The 25060-nt window shown below is 45.1% G+C and overlaps 1 protein-coding gene across 1 annotated transcript in view; it reads left to right on the top strand.

Moving 5' to 3' along the window:
- The window catches only part of NEK10 (NIMA related kinase 10), a 2768076-nt gene that overhangs the window by 2008861 nt on the left and 734155 nt on the right, over positions 1-25060 (top strand). Inside the window, exons 31-32 of the mRNA XM_069648774.1 lie at positions 22898-22935; positions 23031-23171. Coding sequence (XP_069504875.1) covers positions 22898-22935; positions 23031-23171 — 179 coding nt within the window. The remainder of the gene's footprint in view (positions 1-22897; positions 22936-23030; positions 23172-25060) is intronic.

The following is a 25060-nucleotide window of genomic DNA, read 5'->3' as shown; positions in this document are numbered from 1 at the left end:
GCCGCCAGATGTTCGAGCAAATTAAACAGATTATTTAACTCAGTAGACACAAAAATAATTAGAAATATCCATAGGTTGCATATTGGGACGAGAAACCAATTATCATCAAACAGTAACAGTGGTGCATATTGGGAGCAAACAGAACAGTATTACTGTGTGACTTCATATGTCATATGGTGTCAAAGCTAGCATCACCTTTGCCCTCTAAACCAGCTAAGGAGAATGAAAAATCATTTAAACCCTTGGCAAGGGGCGATTTCTTCAAGTCTCTGTCTTCAATTTATGAAGAACATGAACCTTCAGACCCAGATACCCCTCCATTTGTTTTGGAGTGTGGCACCCCAAGCGTCCCAGAATTCCTGATTTCAGAAGAGTCAAGGCTAAAAGATTTATATCAAAATCTTCAGTCAGCTAGTGGGATTGACACCTCACAGAGCTTGAATTTGGTAAACTGGACCCGGCAGAACACACAGCTGCCCCACCGATATCCTTGATAAAGGGTCTCAGAAGGATCCGGTACTCCCTTTTCATATTGCCCTGCAAAAAAGGGTAAAAGCAAACTGAGAGGCACCTGAGGCAAGCCCAGAAGCAAATAAAAACCTCACCAAAAAGTACAGTCCAGTATTGATCCTGACTATTTGTCAAAACATCCTACACCAGAAAGCCTGGTTGTTCAGGCTGCAACATCCACCTATAAACAAACAGCTTATCCAACAATTCCGCCAGACAGGTATGATAAGCGTTTCAATGCTTGGACAAAGGAGGATATGAGTCTCTTCAGTCAGAACTGTACTATGCTGACAGTATAAGCAGAGCCATGGCGGGGAGCACAGTAATACACAGGTTTGTGTGGTTGAGGAAGTAGGGGTTTGCACCTGACATGCATTCCAGGCTACTTAACATGCCCTTTGACGGCACCCAGCTGTTTGGCAGCATGGCTGACGAGAGCCTACAGAAGCTCTTGACATCAAAAGCGGTAGCCAAATCCCTTGGTGCTGCTATCTGACAGCCACAACCTTCTCACCCCAGTGAATCATCTTGGATTCGGGGATTGAGGCCCTAGAGGGCTTTGATAAGGTCTTCAAAGGCATCAACACTGTTAGCGTCAAAATCATCAATGCCGCTAGTGACAAAACCATCAACGCCATCAGGGTCGAAATCATCAATGCTATCAGGGTCGAAACCATTGATGCCATCAGGGTCAAAACCATTGACGCCATCATGGTGGAAACCATTGGTTACATTGGTGTCAAAGCTAGCGACACCTTTGCCCTCTAAACCTGCTAAGGAGATTGAAAAATCATGTAAACCCTTACCAAGGGGCGATTTCTTCAAGTCTCGGCTTCATTACGGGTCCGGCGGTAACCATGCCGGGGATACTGGCAGTTTGCCGCCAGACCTGTAATGATTTACTGGTGCCTGACTTCCCGGTAACACTGGGGGAATACAACCCTGGCGGCCTGGAAAGTCAGGCGCCTGTAAATTGTAAGGCCCATTCCCATAGAGTCCCATAGGTTTCTATTGAAGTGGGGACCACGGAACCACAGGCACCATAAACAAAGGTGCCGGTGCTTCCGTGAAGACTCTGCGGGCAGATGCCGTTCTGCCCGGCAGATCCGACCTGCACCCGCCAGCACAGTTGGCGGGTGGAACGGCACCCGCCAGCACAGTTGTAGTGTGCCGGTCCGGAAACAACGGTGCTGGTAAGCTTACCAGCACTGTCGTTTCTGGACCGGCACACTTAGAATGAGGCCCTCTGTCTTCAATTTATGAATAACATGAACCTTCAGACCTAGATACCCTTCCATTTGGTTTGGAACATGGCTTTTAAATCTGCAGATTTCACTTGTACCTTAGCTAAATTTACGTTCACTCTGTGGGACTGTATAGCCATGGTGGCTGACCATATTCCTGAAGGGCAAGAAAGAGACAGCTTCCTAAATATTGTAAGAGACGGAAAGGAGGATATGTCTCTTCAATCAGGACTGGACTCTGCTGACAGTATCAGCAGAGCCATGGGGCAAGCACAGTAATACACAGGCTTGCGTGGTTGAGGAAGTTAGGGTTTGCACTGGATGTGCAGCCCAGGCTCCTTAACATGCCCTTCGACGGCACACACATGTTTGGCAGCAAGGCTGACGAAAGCATAGAATAGCTGCAGACATCAAAGGTGGCAGCCAAATCCCTTGGTGCCGCTATCAGACAGCCACAAACTTCTCACCCCAGTGGATCATATTGGAGGAATAGGTCCTTTCGCTTCTACTCGTCAGTTGGAAGAGCGAGAGAACTGCCAAGTCAAAGGGGCCAAAGAGGATGCCTTTGTGGTGGACCAGGCAGAGTTGCCAAGTGCGCCCAAGCAACGGCTACTTTGCCATCACCCGCTGCTTCAGCTGCCTCAAAACCTCTCTGAGACCTTAACACACAAAACCCCAGTGGGAAGCAGACTCTCACTGCATCTGCAAGAATGGCGGGTTATTACTTTAGATGTACGGACATTGGAAACAGTAGCCCAGGGTTACTGCCTTCCCTTTCTAAAAAGGCCTCAGAACCATCCACCAGGGAGCCACACATTCAAAGTTCCAGATCCATTCCTTGTGCAGGAAATGTTGAGCCTGCTTGAGAAAGGTGATATAGAACCAGTGTCTGTAATGGAGAGGAACAAAGGGTGGTTCTCTCCTTATTTCCTAATCCCCAAGAAAGACAGAGGATTGAGACCCATTTTGGACTTGAGATGATTGACAAGTTCCTCAGGAAGGACAAGTTCAAGATGGTCACAATTTCTCAGATCCTTCAGGGCCTCCAGCTCCAGGATTGGATGGCGTCATTGGACTTTCAGGATGTTTACTTTTATGTGCCTATCCATCACAAGCACAGAAGGTACCTTAGGTTCGCCATTAGCGGTTCTCATTATCAGTTTCGATTTCTGCCATTCGAGCTGACCTCCGCCTCAAAGGTTTTCACCAAGCTGACGGCAGTGGTGGCAGCGAGTCTCGGGAGAGGAGGTATTCACATCTACCCCAACCTGTATGATTGGCTGATCTAGGCACGTTCTCCCGAACAGGCCTTGGAACATCTCAGCATCAACTGCCTCTCTCTCCACAGACTGGGCCTCTCCCTCAATTACAATAAGTCCCACATGATACCATCTCAAAGACTCTAGTTCATTGGAGCGGTCTTGGATGCATCCTTGGGAAAAGCCTTGCCTTGTGAGGTGAGGGCTCAACACATTCTGCAGATGATCACCAAATTTCAGAGTGCCTTCCGGCCTTTGACTTTTTGAGGTTACTCCTGCTAGAAGCTCGTCTGAGAATGAGTTCCCTCCAATGAGCTGTCAGGACTCAGTGGTCTCAATTCTCAGGCAAGATGTCAGACCTTCTTCAGGTTCTGAGCAGAGTCGCCAAGGACCTCCTGTGGTGGCATGAAAGAACAACATTCTGAAGGGAGAATATTTTTGGCAACCATGGCCGGAGATAACAGTAGTGACGGACGATTCATTCACGGGGTGGGGAGCCCATGCCAACAATCTGACAATCAGCCATCATAGGTCTCCATCGGAGTCCACACTCACCTTTTGGAGCTGAGGGCAATCAGACTCACGCTGAAGGCCTTTCTGCCCTCTGTACGGGGAAAAAATGTCCTGATAATGACCGACAACAAAGTGGCCATGTACTACCTCTACAAAAGATGAGGCGTAGGTTCACTACCACTGTGCAGAGAGGTGATACAGCTCTGGTTCTGGGCAATTCAAGAAGGAAACTCCATATCAGCAATTCACCTATCTGGAGAGGAGAACACAGCGGCAGACGCTCTAGGCAGGCATAGCACAGTCTCCCACGAGTGGGAGCTAGCTCAGGAAATCCTTCAAGAGATCTTCACCTTTTGGGGAACCACTCAAGTGGATCTGTTCATGACCAGTGTCAATCGGAACTGTGAACTGTTCTGCTCCAGGGAAATTCCTCCAAGAGGAGCTCTAGGGGACGTGTTCGTAGTGGACTGGGAGTTTCCACTTCCGTACACATTTCCTCCAGTCCCCCTCATTCCTCACGTGATCAGCAGGTTGAGAAATTTCAGAAAATCCATGACCCTAATTGCCCCAGATTGGGCCAGGCGGACGTGGTACCCAGACTTTCTGGACATGTCCATCTGCCCTCCTATGTGTCTTCTGCAAAGAGAGGACCTTCTCTCATGAGAGGAATGTCGGGTTCTCCATCCAGAGGTCAAGACAATAAACCTTCACGCATAGTTTCTGAGAGCTTGAGATATAAGGATTGGGGCTTCCCATATGATGTAATGGAGAGGTTGCAGAAGGCCAGCAACAAAGTCCTTGTACCGCTGCCGTCGGAACAAATTCTGCAGCTGGTGAAAGGAAAAGAATGTGGATCCTTTTCAGTGCAATAAACCTACGGTGTTGTCCTTTTTGTTGCACTTGGCAGATATGGGGCTCCAGATTGGGACCATTATACAATACTTGGTGGCGCTTTCAATCTTCAAGCGCACGTCGAAAGAGGTTTCTTACTTCAACATGCAGCTAGTCATACAGCTAGTCATACAATTTCTAAAAGGACTCACATGTTCCTTCCATCTCCGTTTTAGGTCCTGATTTGGGATCTTAATCTTGTTCTAAAATTACTTTTTTGTGCTCCTTTTCATCCACTCCATTCCTGTCCATTAAGGTTGCTGACCTTTAAGGGCATACTTTTAGTTGCATTAACATTAGCTTGCAGGTTGAGCAAACTTCAGGTCTTATCTTGTAAGCCTCCATGTACTGCCTTCTTCAAGGACAGGGTAGTTCTTAAAGTTAAACCAACTTTTCTGCCGATAATTGTATCAGACTTTCATTTAGCCCCAAAAAAAAGGGTTACCATCTTTCTATATGTGCCCACATCCTGGCGAAGATGAGGAAAGGCTACATAGGCTTGATCCAAGACGAGCACTTAGCTTTTACATCTCTAGAGTGGCTAAGTTGGGTCAAGATGACCAACTTTTTGTTGGGCATACAGTTCACAAGTTGGGACTTGCAGTCACAAACAAACTTTGTCAAGATGGATTATATTAGGCATCACGGAATGCTATAGATTGGCTGATAAAGATCCCCCAGCACTCCTTAGGGCCCATTCTACAAGAGCTATGGCAATGTTTTCTGCTTTTCAAAGGGGGGGTGTCGATACATGATATTTGTGCAGCAGCCATATGGTCTTCCATTCACACTTTTACAAAACAATGCTGTCTGGATTCATCCTCAGGCCAAAAAGGAGGATTTGAAAAGGCAATCTTGTCCATGATAAATCTTAAAAGCACATCTGAAATTCTCACTCCCTCCTCACAATCTGACACTGCTTTGGCAGTCTATCAAAAGATGAGGAATACGTGGGAGGACACAATCCATTCGAAGAACAAGTTACCCCTGGTAACTTTCTTTTGATTGAATGTTCCTCCCATGTAGTCTTCATTGCCCCTGCCAACCTACCCTGCAGTAGAATTTCCGTGCATTACACTTTAAGCTCTTTCAAAGTCTTATACGGCCATGGGCATATTAATGCAGTTAATTCTGCAAGAAGAAAAAGGGCGTAAAAACAGAACTGAAGCTAACGGGCGGTCCTCGTGCTATATGTAACAGGGTTGACTTCGACATCGAGACAGAGGCACTCGAGGGACATCGAGTCGACGGCATCGATGCACTGCGCCCTCTGCCGAAAATGTTTTTCAGAAGCAGCTATAGCTGGAGACAAATATATCAAAAGACGAGGAATACGTGAGAGGAACATCCAATCAAAAGAATGTTACCAAGGCTAAGTAACTTGTTCATCTGTTGTAAAGGTGCCTAACAACTGCTCCGTAAAATAAAAAAAATGTATTATAAATGTATTATAAAATGGTAGGACAAACCTTTTCATTATTACAATTATGGACAAAAAGGTAAACGGCCCCGCCGCCCATCAAGGCCAAGGTCAAAGACATTTATTTTGACCATACATAGGTAGAGGTGGTAAGACACAAACCACTCCCACATCTGTCCCCTCCAGTGCGGCCCCTGCCGCAGTGCCTTTTTGAGGACTTCTGCCACACTACAGCAGTGGGTGGGGGCATTTGCCATACCATTCACAAGGATGGTGCACCATTACTTCAGACACATGGGCATTTCAGGTAGTCTCACAAGATCACTGCCTCCCATTTTTAAACCGCACTTTGTATTCCACCCTCTGGCCAGACCACCTCCTGTTCCAGACTTGCTCCTTCTGCAAGAGAATTCCTCTCTTCTGGAGATGAGTGCCACAGAGTTGGTACCAATACAGGAAAGGAACAAGGGTGGTACTCCCACTATTTTACTGTCCCAAAGAAAGACAGAGGTATGTGACCCATTTTGGACCTGAGGTGCTTGAAGTTCCTCAGCAAAACAAAAATTCAAGATGGTAACACTATCGTAGATCCTCTAGGCCCTAGAGTTTCTGGATCGGTTGGAGTCACTCGACCAACAGGACACTTACTTCCATGTGCCGATCCATCAAAAGCACAGGAAGTACCTGAGATTCGTCATAGGCAACACTCACTACCAGTTTCGAGTTCTGAGTTTGGGCTTGCCACTGCCCAAGGACCTTCACCAAACTGTTGGCGGCAGTGCCAGCCAGTCTCAGAAAAGGGGGGAATCTATGTCTTTACCTACCTGTATGATTGGTTAATCAGAGCACGGTCCCCAGATTAAGCCCTGGATCATCTCAATCTCACCTGCAACCTTCTTAACAAGCTAGGCTTCTCCCTCAATTTAAAGAAGTTTCAGTTGACACCTTTTCAAATGCTCCAATTCTGCATACGGTCACCAAATTCCTTATGGCATCCTGCATTTTCCTTGTGTCAGAGGCTCAGCTGAGACTGAGATCACTTAATTGTCCCTCAGATCGCAGTGGTCGCAGTTCTCTGGCAGTATGACAGACTTGATTCAAATCCCGCTCAGAGTTGCTCAGGATCTCCTGTGGTGGACTTGCCCAGATAACGTGATGGTGGGAGAACAGTTTTGGCCACCGTAGCCAGTGGCAACCGTAGTGACAGACGCATATGTGAAAGGGTGGGGGGCTCTCCCCTTTGTATAGAGGCAATGCAATTCTAGTTCTGGGCACTTCAGAACAGTATCTCCCTGCTGGCAGTTCACCTCTCTGGGAAGGAGAATACGATGGCTGAAGACCTGAGCAGGCAGGACTCGGTCTACCATGAGTAGGAGCTGTGCCAGGAAGTTCTCCTAGAGATCTTCGCCCTTTGGAGAACCCCTCAAGTGTTTCTGTTTGCCTCCAGTGTGAACAGGAAGTGTGAACTTTTCTGCTCCAGGGAATTTCCCCAGAGAGGAGAACTGGTGGACACATTTGTGGTGGTCTGGAAAGGGTGCCGGTACGGTGCGACCGGCTCATATTCTGGGACCGACACATTCGCAATGAGACCCGATGACTCTCCTTTTTTTTTTTTTGACAACTTTATTTAAAGATTTATCAAAAGAAATATATATCATTCCAAAACAACAATTATGATAACAAGAAAACGACAAATAAAACGAAAAAAGCATTATACAAGTTGATACAAATAGTACAGAATAAATAAGAAAAACCTATCAGTTATCTCTACTAATCGCAACAAACCTAATTTGAAATGATAACTAGCAAAACATCAGAGGAAAACAAGAGAGAAAAAACAAAAAACAAAAAAACAAAAAACACAACCACACAACACAAGACAAACACAATAAAAAGAACACAATAGTAAATTAACCACTCTGAAACAAAAACCATCGCCCATCAGCACTTAATTCACACATAGAGTTCATTAAAAGCCTCGCACTGTTCCTTATAAAATTCTTCTTTATGTAAAGCATAATACTTAATCCTCTCAAATCTTGACAGCAACTGCACCTGCGATAACCATTCATCAATACTTGGTTTCTTTCTCGTCTTCCAGAGGCGTAAAATTTGACGAGTCGCCACCAAAAACACCTTATTAGCCCAACACAGAGTCGCATAGCTAAAGTGACGAGTGCCCACTGGTGATTTCAAAAGAACTGATGATGGTGTCCTTGGAAAAGAGATGTTCCCGACCAAATCAACTCTATCCAAAACCTCACTCCAAAAACCTTTAACCCTCGAACAATTCCATAACATGTGAAGCAAAGTGCCTTCCTCCGTAGAACAACTCCAACACATACTATCCTCCCTTAAGCCAAATCTGTGCATTTTAACTGGAGTCCAAAACAGACGGCCCAAAATCCTCTGTTGAATATATCGTAAATTTAGATCAATTTTCATCCTAACTGGAACCTTCCATAGAACCTCCCAATCCTGCATAGAAATATCTCCACCCAGTTCAGCACACCACATAAATCGAACAGCATTCCATGAAGATCTAAATTTCTCTTCTCCCGGGAACAACCTCAAATAACTAGACACTGCACGAGGCGCAACTACAATAAAACTACACATTTCTGGTCTTTGTAACAAAGGGTCAGTAAGCATTAATACTCTCTCAGAAATCAAATCTCTCAACAATCTATATCTCCCCATTTCCCTATTATGTAGCATAAACTTCCGCTTCAGAGACTCAAAAGATATCATACCATCATCATCCCATATGTCTCTAATAAGTAATATACCCTTGTTCATCCAACTCCTCCAGCATAGCATCTCATTATTGATCGGCAACCCCGGTCCGATGACTCTCCTTTAATGCTCAAACACCACATTTTTGTCTCTAATCCCTAACGCGGCTGTGCAATTGGGAAAAAAAGGCAGCTGAGGTCACAGTGTGCTGAGCGCAATTTGGACCCGCATCAACATCACCTCCGATCATGGGACTGCGACTTGAAGGCCATTGACGCTAGTGCACATGATGGCCCCTGCTGGGAATTTTATTTAGAGAGCAGTAAAGCAGGAAAATGAATACCTAAAATGAGGCATCCGTGGGAGGAACATCAAGTAGAAAGAACATTACCTGGGGTAAGTCATGTGTTGTTCTGTAGAATTGGGTCTTTTCCTAGAATCACATACTTTGAATGTTGCCACCACTCAGACTTGGTAAACGTGGAACTTTAAAATTGACATTTAAAATAAAAAATAACTTTTTTCCTACCATGACCTCCCAAGTCCATAGGAAGATCTTCCTAGAATCATTCTGTAGTATTCCGAAGACTCCAACCTGCACTAATCCATAGCAAGTTCTGGGAAGATCATCCAAAGCCATACAGAAGTATGTGTGTAGGTCGAATTTTTCAAGTGAGCAGGCTCTAGAGCAATCACAGTAACTACTTCACGATCAGTTCTGATGACTTCACTGAAAACTCTGATGTTCCTGTACTATTCCAAGATGACTTCATGATCACTTCTGGATGGGCTGTGATGACCCCAAGATGATTCCATGACAACTTGAGTAGAATTGTGGATTATTAAAGGATGGTTTAAAGACAACTTTAAACTGTGTTGCATTAACTCCAGAATGGTTTTTATTACAACTTCAGAAAGGGTTGTAATCGCCCAAGGATAATTCAATGGCTATAGTATGGTACAAATGTACTTGAGAGTGATTCTAGGTCAGGCTCTGCGTGGGGCTAATGAATAATAGACCCTTAATCTACCCCAAACGCATTGTGTTATCATTGACACTGACAATATTTATAAATAGGAACATGTCTTCCATAGCAGATCTTTTTTTCATATATACAACCAAATGTTGACCTTAGCCCAAGACCTCCCACTCCCTAGGACTCAGCAAAATACACCCTCCCTAGGACTGAGACCAAGGACCCCCTTACCTACTGTTCAGCCAAGCACCTTCCTCCCTGCCACTCATCCAGAAAAAATCTTAGCACTCATCCGAAGACTCCCCTCCCCTAGCACTCAGCCCAACTCTCGCCCTCCCTAGCCCTTACACACCCTTACCTAGCACTCAGCCAAGACTCTGCCTCCATAGCACTCATCCTAAAACACCCCATCTAGCACTCAGCCCAAGACTCTCCTTCCCTAGCACTCAGCCCAAGACTCCCCCTGCCCTAGCACCAAGACTCCCCTGCCCTAACACCAGCACTTAGCTCAACCCTAACCCACCGAGCAGTAGCACTCAGTGTAAGAATCTCCCACCCTAAAATGTAACCCAATACACCACCTCCCTAGCCCACGGCCCAATGCTCACCACCAAGCACTAGCATTCTGCACAAAACCACACAGCCTAACACTTAGCCAATGACTCCCCCTCCATAGCACCCAGCCCATTGCCACCCCTCTCTAGCACTCAGCCCAACACCCCTTCCCATGAATGCACCCATGACCTCAATCCCCATCACTCAGCTGAAGACCTCCCCCTCCTCAGCTCCCCCATGAATTCCCCACTAGCATTAAACCAAGGGCTCCCCCCACACTCCGCACCAAGGACTCCTCCATTGTATACTCAGTTGATAGCTCTCCAGCCCCACAGACCCAGGAGAGCAATGCCCCCACTATCAATCAGCCATCAATGTCCCCACAATTAGCAACAATGAAACCCCACACACAGTATCAAGGACTCCCTCACACCACACTCAGTCAGTGACTCCCTCGACCCACATCCCCTTAGCCAAGGACCCACTCCCCACACATACACTTACCAAGTCCCCACTAGCACACCTCCCAGTGATAATGAATGAGAATGAGCATAAAAGTCGAGGTTCTTGGGACTATAGGCAGAGTCGACCACTGGACGAAACATCTGAAGAAGAAATAGTGAATAGAAGCCTGCTGCAACCTCCTGGACCTCGAAGTACCCAGTGAAGCCCTGCTGCTGTGTTTACCTCTTTTTTCGAATCAACAGAGAAGCTTTGGATGGAATGACTTCTCCCCTTGGGCTGGTGGGAGCAACTAGGCCTGTGACGAACTCCACTTCGGCTCAATCCCCGACTTGTTGTGCCTCTGCAGTGCTGCAGAAGCCCAATTCCAGGGGTCGAGTGTCCATTACTGAGTGCAATTTCTTCTGCAGAACAAATCCGGCCAAAAGCCCAGGAGCCTCCTAAGGACACTCAAAAAGCAGGAAATCCCAATCCAGAATCCCGTCACCAGAGTCCAGGGCCGAGGGAGCAAGGAAAGTCCAACACGGGATATTCGTTCTGCATCAGTGCTGTTTGTGAGGCGCTAAAACCACAAAGAGCTGCTGATTCGCAGAAGATCGATAGCTACCGAAGTCCTTTCCCAAGTACTGCCGCAGGAGCCTGCCAGACGTCCTCCCACTTTTCCCCACGACTGAGGCCCAGGAAAAAGGGTCTGCTTGGCTGTAGCAAGACAGAATCCAGCTGACCTCCTTCTTCAAACCAGAGGTACTTTTGGGGCTTGAATTTCTAACCTTATTGCCCTAAATCATCTGTTCTCACTTGAGAAGTGCACTGGCTTACCTTTTCTGAGTTGATCTCAACTCCTCTTGTACAGGCTTTACAGTTTGTGTTCCTTTAAGTGATCTTTTTGAAGTATCTGACTTTGTGAAAGAGTTTATCCAAGAAGTGCATCAGAACTATATACTTTATCCAATTGACTTTGGCTGTCCTGGCTCCTTAAAGGCACGCTTCTAATCTTTTGACTTTGGCATTACTTATCCCTTCATTGGTTGTAATGTATTGAACACTTTTACTGCTGGGAAAGGCTTACCTAGATTTCATTGGAGGATTCAAACTGTCTTCCTGTTATAAGAAAGTATGTGCTAACCTTTCTATTTCCTTAACCCTTCCTTCCTGAAACCAAGAGTCTAAAAAGTATATAGGTGTTTATGATAAATGCAATACCATCCTTGTTATTGATGTCACTTCAGGGTGTAGGAGAATGTATTAGCATATCCAAAGAGTATTCACCAACCTTATTGGCGTTTGCAAAGTGATTCCAAAGTTTGCTTGACTGTTACAAACAATTGCCTTTTTAAAGAATGCTTAACTAAAACTCATCTGTAAATGCATAAATATATATTTATAACTGAAACCTTGAAAGTGTAAATGTTACTTGGTTACTTGTATTGACTGATTTCATCTGTACAGCTCTTCAGCTCACATGTATCCCTCTTGAGATAGGCCTGGCTGCTGAGTCACACTACCAACTTGTGTAGTACAGACCTATACCAAAAGGTGGGTAACCTAATACCAAGCAGTCTTGTGTAGTCTCACACAATGTGACTGCACCAATTGTTACCTAACACTGGTGGCAGGCAGTGGGATTTGTGTAGAGTGGTTACATTGACTATTGGTTGTACTTGTGCCCAACTAAATCAGCCACAAGGCTAAGCTCCACCAAAAAGATAAGCAACTTGTAATAATGTCTAGTATGGATAACTTCAATGAGTCAGCCCTTACTAAACTGACTTTAGATCAATTGAAATATGTATGTAAAGCATGGGGTCTGCATCTAAAAGGAAGAAAAAGTGAAGTTATTACAAGGTTGTTGAGTCACCAAAGTATGGGACGTAGGCCTGTATCACCTACTAACCAAAATGGTATAGAGGAGAATGATGAGGATGACAGTTTAGAGTTAAACTCCAATCTGCAAGAAGAGTCAGAAGGGGAGAGGAATCTCAGGAAGTGAGCAACCTTCTTCCACAACCTGCCCTTATGCCTCATCCACTTCCTATCCTGACCCCACAAGGTCCAAATCTAAGCCCAGAATACATATCGCTTGAAAGACTAAGATTAGAGCTTGCATTAAAAAAACCTGAAGTACATTCTGAAGCAAACACCAGGAGGTGAAACTCAGAGAAAGAGAACTGCAGCATGAAATGGAAATGAAAAAGATGTCCCTTGATTCTGCTTCCCTTTCGGGGTCCTCTAGGTCTACTAGTCCCAAGAGGCCTCACATGCCTAAAGAAGCTGTAAGTATGATTGATCCTAAACTTGATGTGTTGGGTAGTTGAGCATGTTTGAATGTACTTATAGTTTACAAGAGATAAGAGGGAATTATTTGATTACATGGCTCATATCTAGGCTCCCCCAGAATGGTTGGGATGCTGTTATGGAGTTGAGTGCCAGTGACAGAAAAGACTATGAGTTCGTTAAGCTGGCATTAATAGCCAGATTTGGGAAGACTCCATCCCAGTACCTTAAGAGGTTTAGGAACCTCAAAAAGACTGATGGTACCCCTTGGGCTACCTGGGTATGTGAATGTTTGAAAAACATAGATGGTTGGGTTAAGGGCTACAGAGTGAACTCCTTGGAAGGAATGAGAAACCTTTTTTTACTTGAGACTATTTTTGAGACTGCACTTGGCCGACTCTAAGGAAATTGATCCTAAGATACTAGGACAAGCTGCAGACTTATGGGTAGCAAACAGGGCCACTCATAAGTATTGTGGGGACTCATGAGTATTGTGTGGCTACTCACACGAAGGAGTAGGGAAAGCAGCACAAGAAAGAGGGTAAAACAAAATTCAAATTCCAACCACCCAAAAGAGGGCCTCAAACAAAATAAGGGTAGATCCCATGGGAAACCTAGTAGGTCTAGTGAACCCTCTGATGCCAAGCTAGAGGGAGGTCATCAGAAACCCCCATTCACAAGAACATTTGGTAAATGTTTTGTATGAGGGTCTGTAGATCATGTGAAAGGGGATCCCGGATGTAAAGGTAAATCTTTAGGGGTCCACATTGCCTCCTTAGCCTTCATCCATGGGGGATAAGCACAAATGGCTAGTGCCCACTGTCAGTGTATCTTTAGTGTCTGTGGGTCTGTGGGAACAACAGAATGTTGACGTTTATAACACCATCCCAGATAACACCAAAGAATATTATAAGGACAGTGTTATTGTAGATGGTCAGGAGACTCCTGCAATCAGAGACACTGGGGCAAGCATACCAGTGGTTGATGAAAGCTTCTTCAAATGTGAGGATGTAGCTAAGGCACCCAAAGGTCCCACTAAACTTGCTGGAGGCCCTATCCAAATGGTTCCTATTCTGCCATCTCTCATCCAGTGCAATAACATGACTGTTAGGATCCCTGTTAGTGTACAGAATGAAGTACCAGGGAGAGTCCTGTTGGATAATGACTTGAAAGCTCTTGTAGTAGTGTCTAGCACCCCAGGCCTCCCAGCTAAAAGAAACAGGAGCAAACCAGATTGGCCAGAGAGGCAACCATAAGAGACTCTCAGTTTGAGGTTAAGGAGACATCCAATACCTCTTATCAACAGGATGTGACACACTTGTGACCCCTTCCCCTTCTGATGCTGAGTGGTAGGGCCAACTACGTTCAGAGGAAGCTGCTGGTGACACAAAGCTAGAAGAAATCTTTCCCTGGATTGGCGATTTGGATCCTAGAGACCATCCTGAGCTGCAGACTTTACTTGCAGAAGGTGGACCCTCTAGGGCAGACTTCAGCAGAGGACAAGGAGAGTTCCCTCTCTAGAAGGTCTGCGATAACAGACAGCTTCTCAGCTGGAAAGTCAAGAGCCAGGGAAGCATAGGCTCTACTGGGAGGATGGACTCCTCTACAGTGAAACTACTGAGTCTACCGCAGGGGACTACAAGAGACTGATCGTACCCTAGTTGGTGAGGCCAATGTTTCTACAGTTAGCACACGAGAACCCTCTGGCTGGCAACTTGAGTGTCTCTGTACTTCTACTGGCCCAGGATGGGTGCACATATAGATAAGTGTTGTAGGAGCTGCCACACTTGCCAAACTTCTGGCAAGAGTGGGTCCAAGAATCTGGCACCTTTAGTGCCCTTCCCTGTGGTGGGAGTCCCTTTTGAGATGGTGGGGATTGACATTGTTGGTCCCCCTAGGCCCTCCAACTTCCTCAGGCAACCGTTTTATATTGATTTTGGTAGACCATGCTGCCAGATATCCCTAGGCAATACCTATGAGAACTGCTATTGCTCAGGTAGTGGATAAGGCCCTGCTTGGTATTTTTACCAGGGTGGGGTTTCCTAAGGAAGTCATCTCTAACAGGGGATCAAACTTTATGTCTCACTACATGCAGACAACGTGGAAGAACTGTGGAGTGACTTACAAGTCTCAACATCCTACCATCTCCAAACCAGTGGATTGGTGGAGAGGTTTAATCGGATAATGAAGTGCATGATAGGTGCATTAGAAGAACCTGGGAAGGTAGCTTAGGGGCAACGTGCTCGCCTTTGAAGCAAGACGACGCGGAGCAGCACAGGTTCAATCCCTGAGTCTGCGCTTAGAAACCTCTGGGTATTAAGCACGTTATAAATAACCTATCATATCATACATCATAACTCCTTAGAAGAAAGTGGGACCTTCTACTGCCATACCTTCTCTTTGCTTATATAGATGTCCCTCAAGCTGGAGTGGGTTTTAGCCCCTTTCAGCTTATCTGTGGTCATCCAGTCAGAGGCCCTTTTGCCCTGATTAAGGACGGGTTGGAGAGTGCTCCTTCTCTACAGCCAGTGAGAGTCACTGACTATGTGCTAGGCCTCAGGAAGAGGATGGCACTGATGATGGCAGAAGCATCAGAAAACCTAAAAGCTGGTCAGGCTCTGGTCAAGCATTGGCATGACCAGACGGCCAACATGGTGGAGTTTACTCCAGACCAATTAGTATTGGTTATGGTACGTACAAGGCAGACGGCCTTACAGGACAAATGGATTGGACCCTTCAAGGTTTTAGACAAGCTTGGAGTGGCCTATTATTTAGTGGACTTGGGCAACCCCAAGGAGGCCCCTAGGGTCTATCACACTAACCGTTTGAAGGCTTATGTTTCCAGACCAGAATTATGAGCTTTGCTTTTAGTCTCTGATCAAGACAAGGAGGAGAGTGCATCTCTCCCTGATCTCCTCAGGGGACAACCTTCAGATGATACAATTGAAGGAGTTAAACTCTCTTCAGATTTGACTCTGCAGCAACAGGAGAAGTGCACAACTCTGTTAACTCAGTTTGCCTCCCTGTTTTCTCTGACACAAGGCTTGACCCCTTGGGGCCTGCATGATATTCTCAATGGTGACAGTCTCCCTGTTAAAAGCAGAGGCTACAGAATGTCTGATTATGTCAGATATCATATAAAGGAGGAAGTCAAGAGGATTCTTGGCCTCGGGTTTGTTGAGCCATCTACCAGTCCATGGGCTAGTCCAGTTGTAATAGTGCCAAAGACAGGAACCAAAGAGTTGAGATTCTGCGTGCACTATAGGGCTATGAATGCAATACCAAAGACTGATGCCCATCCTTTACCAAGAACAGATGAACTGGTGGACAAACTTGGTTCATCCAAGTTCCTCAGTACATTTGACTTGACCTCAGGCTATTGGCAAATAGCACTGACAGACCATGCAAACAAACAACGCTGATCCCCTCACTGTCAAATTGTCTCTCTCCCCCAACTGCACCATAAATATCCTAATCACTTACAGACCACCTGGCTCACCACCAGACTACCAAAAGCACCTCCTCCAAATCATAGGGAATAACCTAAAAAGCTTGACCAAAACCATCCCACTCAGTGACCTCAACTTAGACCTACATGACCCCAAAGACAAAGCAGCCAACTCCCTAGCCAAATAACTCACTTACATTGGGTTCGAACATAAAATCACTGCTCCAACTCATTGTAAAGGCCGATCCATTGACTGGATCGCAGACCACAACTGCTCCTCGTCCATCACTAACATCTCAGCCCTCCCATGGACAGACCACAACCTTATCTAATTTACTATTCCCACCATACCTAATCCCAAGATACTCTTATATACCCCACCGCCAAAGTCAGAAGCTTGAAAAAACTAACTAAAAGCAACCTTGTACCGCTTCTCGATATCCCTGAACTTAAACCTCCATTCATCAACAACCCCATCTCTCTGGCCATACCCTATGCACAATTGCTCACCCAAGCCATTGAGTCCATAGCTCCCCTAGAAGACAAAAAAGAGAAAAAGTCAATGCACTCTAATTCATGGTTTACTGTAGAACTATCCACACTATGCACCAATAAGCATCGAGCTCTAGCCAAGTGGCAATCTTCGCACAACCAATCCTCTCTAAATGAATTCAAAGAGATTTCATCCACTTATAAAAGAGCCATATTCTTGGCCAGATCAGAATCATTCAACCAAATAATCTCCAAAGCTAACTCAAAATCTAGAGAAATGTTCTCTATCTTCAAAGATCTCACCACCCCTGCCACTACCCCGGCTGAAATCATCAAAGTCAAAGCTTGGTGTTCCAGCATTCAGGACGCTCTCATCAACAAAGTCAAAATGCTCCAAGAAAGAAATAACAGCTCAGCGCAAAGCTCTTCCCAATCAGACATTCCACATCCGCCCCCACCACCTAAACCTCACTCTCAAATACCCCTCTTTGTTTTCAGAGGCGTCACAGAGATGAAAGTTAGCGACCTTCTCAAACATATCAAACCTTCCACTTGTAAAGGGGACATCTGTCCCCCTACCATCATCAAAGAATGCGCAGACTCACTTACCCCCATCATCACAGCATTCATTAATGCATCCTTCTCCTCTGGAATTGTACCACAATGCCTAAAAGAAGCCTGTGTCTGCCCACTCATAACAAAACCACCCTTGACCCTGCTTGCCCCAACAACTGCCCCCACATCAATACCGTTCCCTTCCTCCTCAAAATCCTGGATAAAGCCGCCCACATACAAATCCAAACAGATCTGGAATCCAATGCCATCCTAGGCAGAAAACAATCAGGCTTCCGCAAAGGCCATGGCACAGAACCCGCCCTCTTAGATCTTAAGAACCACCAAAATAATGGATAATGGCAAACCTGCCCTCCTGCTCCTCCATGATCTCTCTGCCGCGTTTGGTCTTGTTGACCATGATATCCTCACCACCTCCCACCTTTCCAAAGTAGCCCCCTTCTCTCACAAATCCACCTCCTGGATAACCTCTTTCCTAGAAGGAAGGGCTATGAAGGTCTACTCTGACCAGGCCAACGCAGCCCCCACCACCATACACTGTGGAGTCCCCCAGGGCTCATGTACTGCACCTACTCTCCATAACCTGTTCACCAAACCTATCTTTGACATGTTGGATGCGCTCGGCATAGCATACACGAACCATGCCGATGATACCCAAGTCCTCCTCCCCCTCACTGGAGAATACGACTGTGATGCAGAAGCTCTCCTCCAGATATATGCCACCATCTAAACTTGGATGGCAATCAATGGTCTCTGCTTGAATGGGGATAAAACTGAGATCATCACCTTAGGCCCCAAGGAAATTCTCTCCAAACTCAACCCTAAATACACTCACTTCACCATTGACTACACTAATATATCAGTCTCTACATCAGTAAAGACCCTTGGAGTCTACTTAGACTCTACGCTCTCGATGACAAGACAGGTCAGCGCCATCTCCTCCGCCTCTGCTCTCACCACGAAACTTATAACTGCCATAAAACCCTTTCTAACCACTCATAACTGCCTATCCTTCACCAGAGCCACAATAGGAGCTAGACTCGAATACTGCAATGCCCTACTGGCAAGCACCTCTACAAAAAACATGAACAGGCTCCAAATAGTACAAAACACCACGCTCTGAGCAGCCTTACACATTCCAAAAAGTGACCATATATCCCAGGCCAGACGCGAAGCCCACTGGCTCCCAGTCAAGGAAAGGATCAACTTCAAAATTCTTACCCTTATACACAAATGCATCAATCTCTTCGCCCCATCCTCCCTATCAGAAACTATATCCAAAACATCTCTGCCCATCCCACAAGAGCCACCATGCAAACCAACTCTGCGTACTCTCATAAAAAGAGCCACATAGCACATAAACTCTGGAATGCCCTCTCCAACGCACTCAGAGCAGAACCTTCCTTGCCCGCCTTTTGCAAATCCCTCAAAACCATGCTATTCATATAACCCAATCTACACCCTAGCGCCCTAGCTCTCCTTGCCCTGCGAACTCATAAGTGCACTGTATATGCTATCTTCTATGTACTATGTAACCCCAAGATGAACCGTAAATGCTAATATCAATGTAACTACTAAGCCTTCCTTTGTAAGTTGCAATGTATATCTGTAACAGCGCCACAATGCCCTTGGGCTGATGTGCGCTTTAAAAATATGAATAAATAAATAATAAATGCCAAGGAGAAAACTGCCTTCTCCACCCCAGGAGGCTTATACCAATTTAAGGTTATGATTTCCAGACTCAAGAATGTACCTGTGACATTCCAAAGGATGGTGAATCAAGTTCTGAATGGGTTAGAGGATTTCTGCATGGCATTCTTGGATGACATTGCAGTGTTCAGCCCCACTTGGAAAGAACATCTTCACCACCTAGGCTATGTTTTGCAGGCTCTGGAACAGGCCCATCTGACCATAAAAGCTCGTAAATGTCAAATTGGTTAGAGCAAAGTGGTCTACCTTGGGCATGAGCTAGGAGGAGGTGAAATTAGGCCTTTGCCTAGCAAAGTACAATCTGTACAATACTGGCCCAATTAAATGTTATCTCCTCATCCAAATTCCCCAAGAAGGTCAGTTTGAACGAGGAGTGCAATAAGGCCTTTGAAGGACTGAAACAAGCCCTTTGCAAAGCTCTAGTATTGAGAGCTCCTGATTATAGTCAATCCTTCATTTTACAGACAGATGCTTCCAATACAGGGGATAAGTGCAGTCCTGAATCAGCTGGATGAGAAAAACAGAGAACACCCTATTTGCTTCATCAGCAGAAAGCTGAAAGACCGAGAGACAAGGTGGTCAACTATAGAACGTGACTGTTTTGCCATTGTGTGGTCACTGAAGAAGTTTAGGCCATACTTGTATGGTTCTACTTTCATTATTCAGACTGACCGCCAACCCTTGAGATGGTTAATGCAAATGAAGGGGGAAAATCCTACATTTTTAAGATCGTCAATCAGCCTCCAAGGGTTTGATTTCACTATAGAACATAGGTCAGGGTGCAATCACCAAAATGCTGATGGTCTCTGCAGGAAGTATGAGCGACTGGAATAAAAGATTCTTCCATGGAATAGATTCAATCCCAACTATCCCTTAGTCTGGGGGTCGGGGGCGAGTGTTAGGGAGAATTTTCATTTTTGTGCTAATATCCTCCCACCTTAGAGACCCTCAGCTCTTTTGCTGGAATTTGGACTTTTTAATTTGAACTCATGAATAAGTTGGACTTTTTTCTCACTCCCTCCTGTGTTTTTCCCTGACTAGGAGTTTATGTTTTCAGCTTCTTGAGTCCAACAAACTCCATAGGCATCTGCCTTTTGTATAGTGACACACAGTACCCTCAGTGCAGCGTCACTGAGAAGTCTCTTGGATTTCGTTCAAGGTTTCAATACCTTTTCTTGGGTGAACTACTGTTCCCAAGAAAAGTAAGGTGAAATGGATCTTACTTACCTTTTTACCTTGTATGTACAGCATACACCATCTTCTTTTGAGTGTGGGGGGGTTACCTAGTAGCCCCTTATCCTACTTTCTCATGTAACATTTTGTGTTACCCTCACTACTTTAAATGGTTGGTGGCAGTGGTTTACTTTTTAGTACCAGTGTGCATTTTTACCGAAGGCTGAACCCTCAGCTGCAGTATAGCACCCATGGGTGTCCATTTTGTCAAAATGGCTCCTGTCTTCTTTTTTCGCCATTTTCTGTTTGTGATGTCTTCTGGGCGTTTACTCTGTAAACTGAGACAGATTTGAATACTTTGTGTGTTTTGCTTTGGCGGACATCAGCCCTGAAGCCCGCTTCTGACTCCAGTGTGTCTTGAAGGACAGGAGGTGAATGAGGGTCCGGAAACTCTGCTGCCCTTTATCTATAGGTGTGCCTGAATGAAGCCAGCCCTGATTGGCCTGCTGGCTGTGCGGGAAGGACAGCCACACTGCTGTGTGATTGACAGCCTAGGACTGTGAATGAATGAGAAAGAGCTCAAAAGGCGAGGTTTCTGGGACTACAGGCAGGGTCGACCACTGGAAGAAACATCTGAAGAAGAAATCATGAAGAGAAGCCTGCTCCAACCTCCTGGACTTCGAAGTGCCCAGTGAAGCCGTGCTGCTGTGCTTGCCTCCTTTTTCACATCGACAGAGAAGCCCCGAACGGGACGACTTCTCCCATTGGGCTGGCGTGACCAACTAGACCCGTGACAAGCTCCACTTTGGCAGACTCCCTGACTTGCTGTGCCTCTCCTTTGCTGCAGAAGCCGAATGCCACGGGTCAAGTGTCCCTTACTGAGTGCAATATCTTCCGCAGAACTGAAAAGGCCACAAGCTCCTCCTAAAGACATCCCAGAAGCAGGAAACCATAATCCAGAGTCCAGGACCAAGGGAGCAAGGAATGTCCAACCAGGGATATTCGTTCTGCATCACTGCTGTTTGCAGGGTGCTGAAACCGCGAAGAGCCACTGAATCGAAGAGGAGCCATAGCTGCCGATGTCCTTTCCAGGGTACTGCTGCAGGAGCCTGCCAGACGTCCCCCTTCTTGTCCCCACGACTGAGGCCCAGGAACAAGTGTCTACTTGGCTGTAGCAAGACGGAATCCAGCTGGACCACCTTCTTCAAACCAGAGGTACTTTGGGGGCTCAGGGTACTTAACGTATTGCCCTAAATCATCTGTTCTCACTTGTGAAGTGCACTGGATTACCTTTTCTCAGTTGATCTCAACTCCGCTTGCTCAGGCTTAACAGCTTGTGTTCTCTTAAGTGATCTTTTTGAACTATCTGACTTTGTGAAAGAGTTTATCCAAGAAGTGCATCAGAACTATGTACTTTGTCCTTTGGCTGTTCTGGCTCCTTAAAGGCACCCTTCTAATCTATTGACTTTGGCATTACTTATGTCTTCATTGGTTGTAATGTATTGAGCACTTTTACTGCTGGGAAAGGCTTACCTAGATTACATTGGAGGATTCAAACTGTCTTCCTGTAATAAGAAAGTATGTTCTAACCTTTCTATTTCCTTAACCCTTCCTTCCTGAAACCACAAGTCTAAAAAGTATATTGGTGTTTATGATAAATGCAATAGCATCCTTGTTATTGAAGTCACTTCAGGGTGTAGAAGAAATGTATTAGCATATCCAAAGAGTATTCGCCAACTTTATTGACTTTTGCAGAGTTGATTCCAAAGTTTGCTTAACTGTTACATACAATTGCCTTTTTGTAGAATGCTTAACTAAAACTGATGTGTAAATAAATAAATATATATTTATAACTGAAAAACCTTGAGAGTGTTAGTGTTACTTTTATTGACTGGTTCAATCTGTACAGCTCTACAGCTCACATTGACCCCTCTTGAGAAAGGTCTGGCTGCTCAGTCACACTACCAACTTGTGTAGTACAGACCTATACCAAAAGGTGGGTTACCTAATACCAAGCAGATAAGTCTTGTGTAGTCTTGCACAGTGTGACTGCACCAATTCTTACCTAATAGTCCACACAAAAGAGAATGCATACACTGGTCAACTGGGTTCAATTACAGTTTTTCAGGCTTGGACACTGCTGCCGCCCCGGTATTGTACCAAAATATTGAACCATATTTCTGCAAATCCCATAACATGGGATTTTAAACATTACATTAAATGGAACCAAAATTTTAGATGGCGTCTGAGTTGGGGTCTAAATGAAGGTGGGAGGGATGCGGGGTCGTCAGTGAAAGGGTTAGTCCCCCCTGCATACATTGGCTCAGAAATGGGTTAAAAGAAACAGGGTCCCCCAGACTGTCATGTTGCTATGGCGGCTGCTTACACCTAGCCTCTGCTCGGTTCAACGCACAGCTGTGTGCACACAACCTGTACTGGATTCAAGTCATTGAGGGTTTTTCACTGCGTTTTGATGTTTTTCAGTTACTTGTAATAACATAAATGTATGCTTTAATGGTCTTGTTCTGAGGTATTGATCCACTTCACATATTTTAAAATCACTTATTTTGCTGCACTCTCTGGCTGTGTTTATGCAATCTCTCATGTTGAACTTTTGAAAAAACGACTTCCTTATCCCTGTTGTCTATTTTGTTTTGCAGAGATTCAAAGGGCGGTCCCACTTCCAAACCAAGACCAGGTAACTTCCTCATTTAATATCCACTGAAACCTTTGCTGCAACCTGTTTTCGTTTCTAATGTTCCCTTTCGTTCTTTCTTTCTTTTACTCCTCTAGTGCCACTGCCTCTTGGTCTGTTTTTGAAAGCTCCCTCGCTCATGTTCAGGGCCCATGCTAAGAGACCAGAGGCTTCACTAGCGCCAGGGTGGCAGTCCCATAGTCTTCCAGCTCTCGTTCTACTCGGACCTAAAGATCATGGTAGTACCTTAGTCGTATTTCTAGAAAAAATGGTAATCTCATATGGCTCAAATTTAAACATGCTTTATCCGTGTGTTGCCTAAAGATTTGAGCCATATCTAACTAGATTATCAAGAAAAAACGTGTAGATCATGGTTGTTCAATGTCTTTTCAATTAAGCTATTTCTTGACTTCCAAATGTAAATCTCCCTATTGTGGCACTTATACTAGTCTACAGCCCCAAGGGTACCTTTTATAGATTGTTTGTAATGGCTTAATAAAGGCCAACTTTTCTCAATGTCATCCCTCTTTTTTAATGTGCATTGAGTCAATCAGATGCTCCATGATGCAGAAAGGACTGAAGTCTTCAATTCTTGCATTTCATTGGTATCTATATTGCACAATATATTTCCCCCAATCTCTCCAACCCGCTGAATCCCCCATCTTCCCCCAACTAGCAGAATAGCTACTTTCCCAAACCATTTTAATTAATTTAGGGAGCAGCTTTAATCCAGCCAGCCGATCTTTATGCCAAAGATGGGAAAACACTGAGAACAAAAGCGGGACTACAGCACTGCCTAGCATCCAATGCTGTTGTCCTCCTTTTGTTTTCACTACTTTTCTACTGGTGAGGTACAACCTCCATTTTAGAATGACGGGATACTCCTGCATTGTTATTGAATGTGGATATTGGTATTACTTTGTTAAACCTGTCATTTTGTGTTTATTTGCACACTGCCTGTAATGTTGTTCTTTCATCACAAAGCCACAGAGTTTTCTGAAATTGATGGTAGGATGATAGTTTCACTAAATTAATTACAGTTGACCTCCTATCTCAAAAACGTTGGCTTCTACTAGTTTTCAGACATTTTAGTGTATGTACTTTGTTTACCAACCACTGCTAGTATGAAAACAATGCATGCATGACTGCATTCAATACTCACTGACGGGAGACAATGGTGGGTTCAGCTTTTCCTCCAGCAAGTGGTAATGGAGGAACCAAGATTTGCATGTGTGGAAGGCCTGCAACTTAGACGAAAGTGAACTGACTGGGCACTGATGATGGAGTGAGTTGGTGTATGTACACCTGTCTCGTACAGGCTTCATAAAATCAGTTTGCAATCTGTTTAGTGATACTGAAGGACTTGAACCAAACTGTGAGGCTGACCATGGATTATCAATATGGGAGGGGCGGCAGAGAGCCAATTTAGCATATAGATCCTGCAAAGAAAATGCATTGAAATGCATTATTTTTAGGTTTGCGTCATTTGCACTTCTGTCTTTCTGTCCGACCAGTGCATCTCTGCTGTATTAATTCAGTGGTATGTGCTCTTCCCTTTCTTCTCTGCTGGGTTTACTTTCTCTTATGCTTGTCGGAGTTAGCCTGGGAGATCTTTGAGTGGAGTATTCACCACTATTCTTGATAACGTCAACATTGTTCTCGAGGGATCCCATATCTCGAGCAAACTCAACAGGCATACTGTCAATGCTGCTGATATCTCCCATACTGATCCTTCTCCAGTTGGCTCATAATTCTTTCTTTTGTCCATTGCCAGTGTTATTTAGTGCTATTTGTCCTGCAATCCCGGGTTTTGCAGTCTTCGGTTTCCACATGTCATGGACCTTTTTTGATCAGTCACAGTGGCTGGCTGTATTTGGACCCTGTATAAGCATTCTTATGATGCCAATCTTTCTGCTTTTTGTGTGCTTTCGAGATGTGCCATAACATGGTGTTGACTTATATAAACATGTCTTCTCTGACATCATGCAACCAAGGTGCTATGAGTGAGGATAGAGCCCTGCAACCTCTCATTACTTGGAACAGAGAGACTCCAGTTGTTGAATTCAAAGTGAGACTGTGTGCTGTTCTGCGTCAAGAGCAGTCTTCACCAGATCCATTCAGGCTGTAA

Source organism: Ambystoma mexicanum, chromosome 2q (assembly GCF_040938575.1).
Source record: "Ambystoma mexicanum isolate Mex_15411 chromosome 2q, UKY_AmexF1_1, whole genome shotgun sequence".
In the NCBI taxonomy this organism is placed as follows: domain Eukaryota; kingdom Metazoa; phylum Chordata; class Amphibia; order Caudata; family Ambystomatidae; genus Ambystoma; species Ambystoma mexicanum.
Note: the sequence above shows the minus strand (reverse complement) of the source record. Positions and strands in the feature narration are given on the sequence as shown.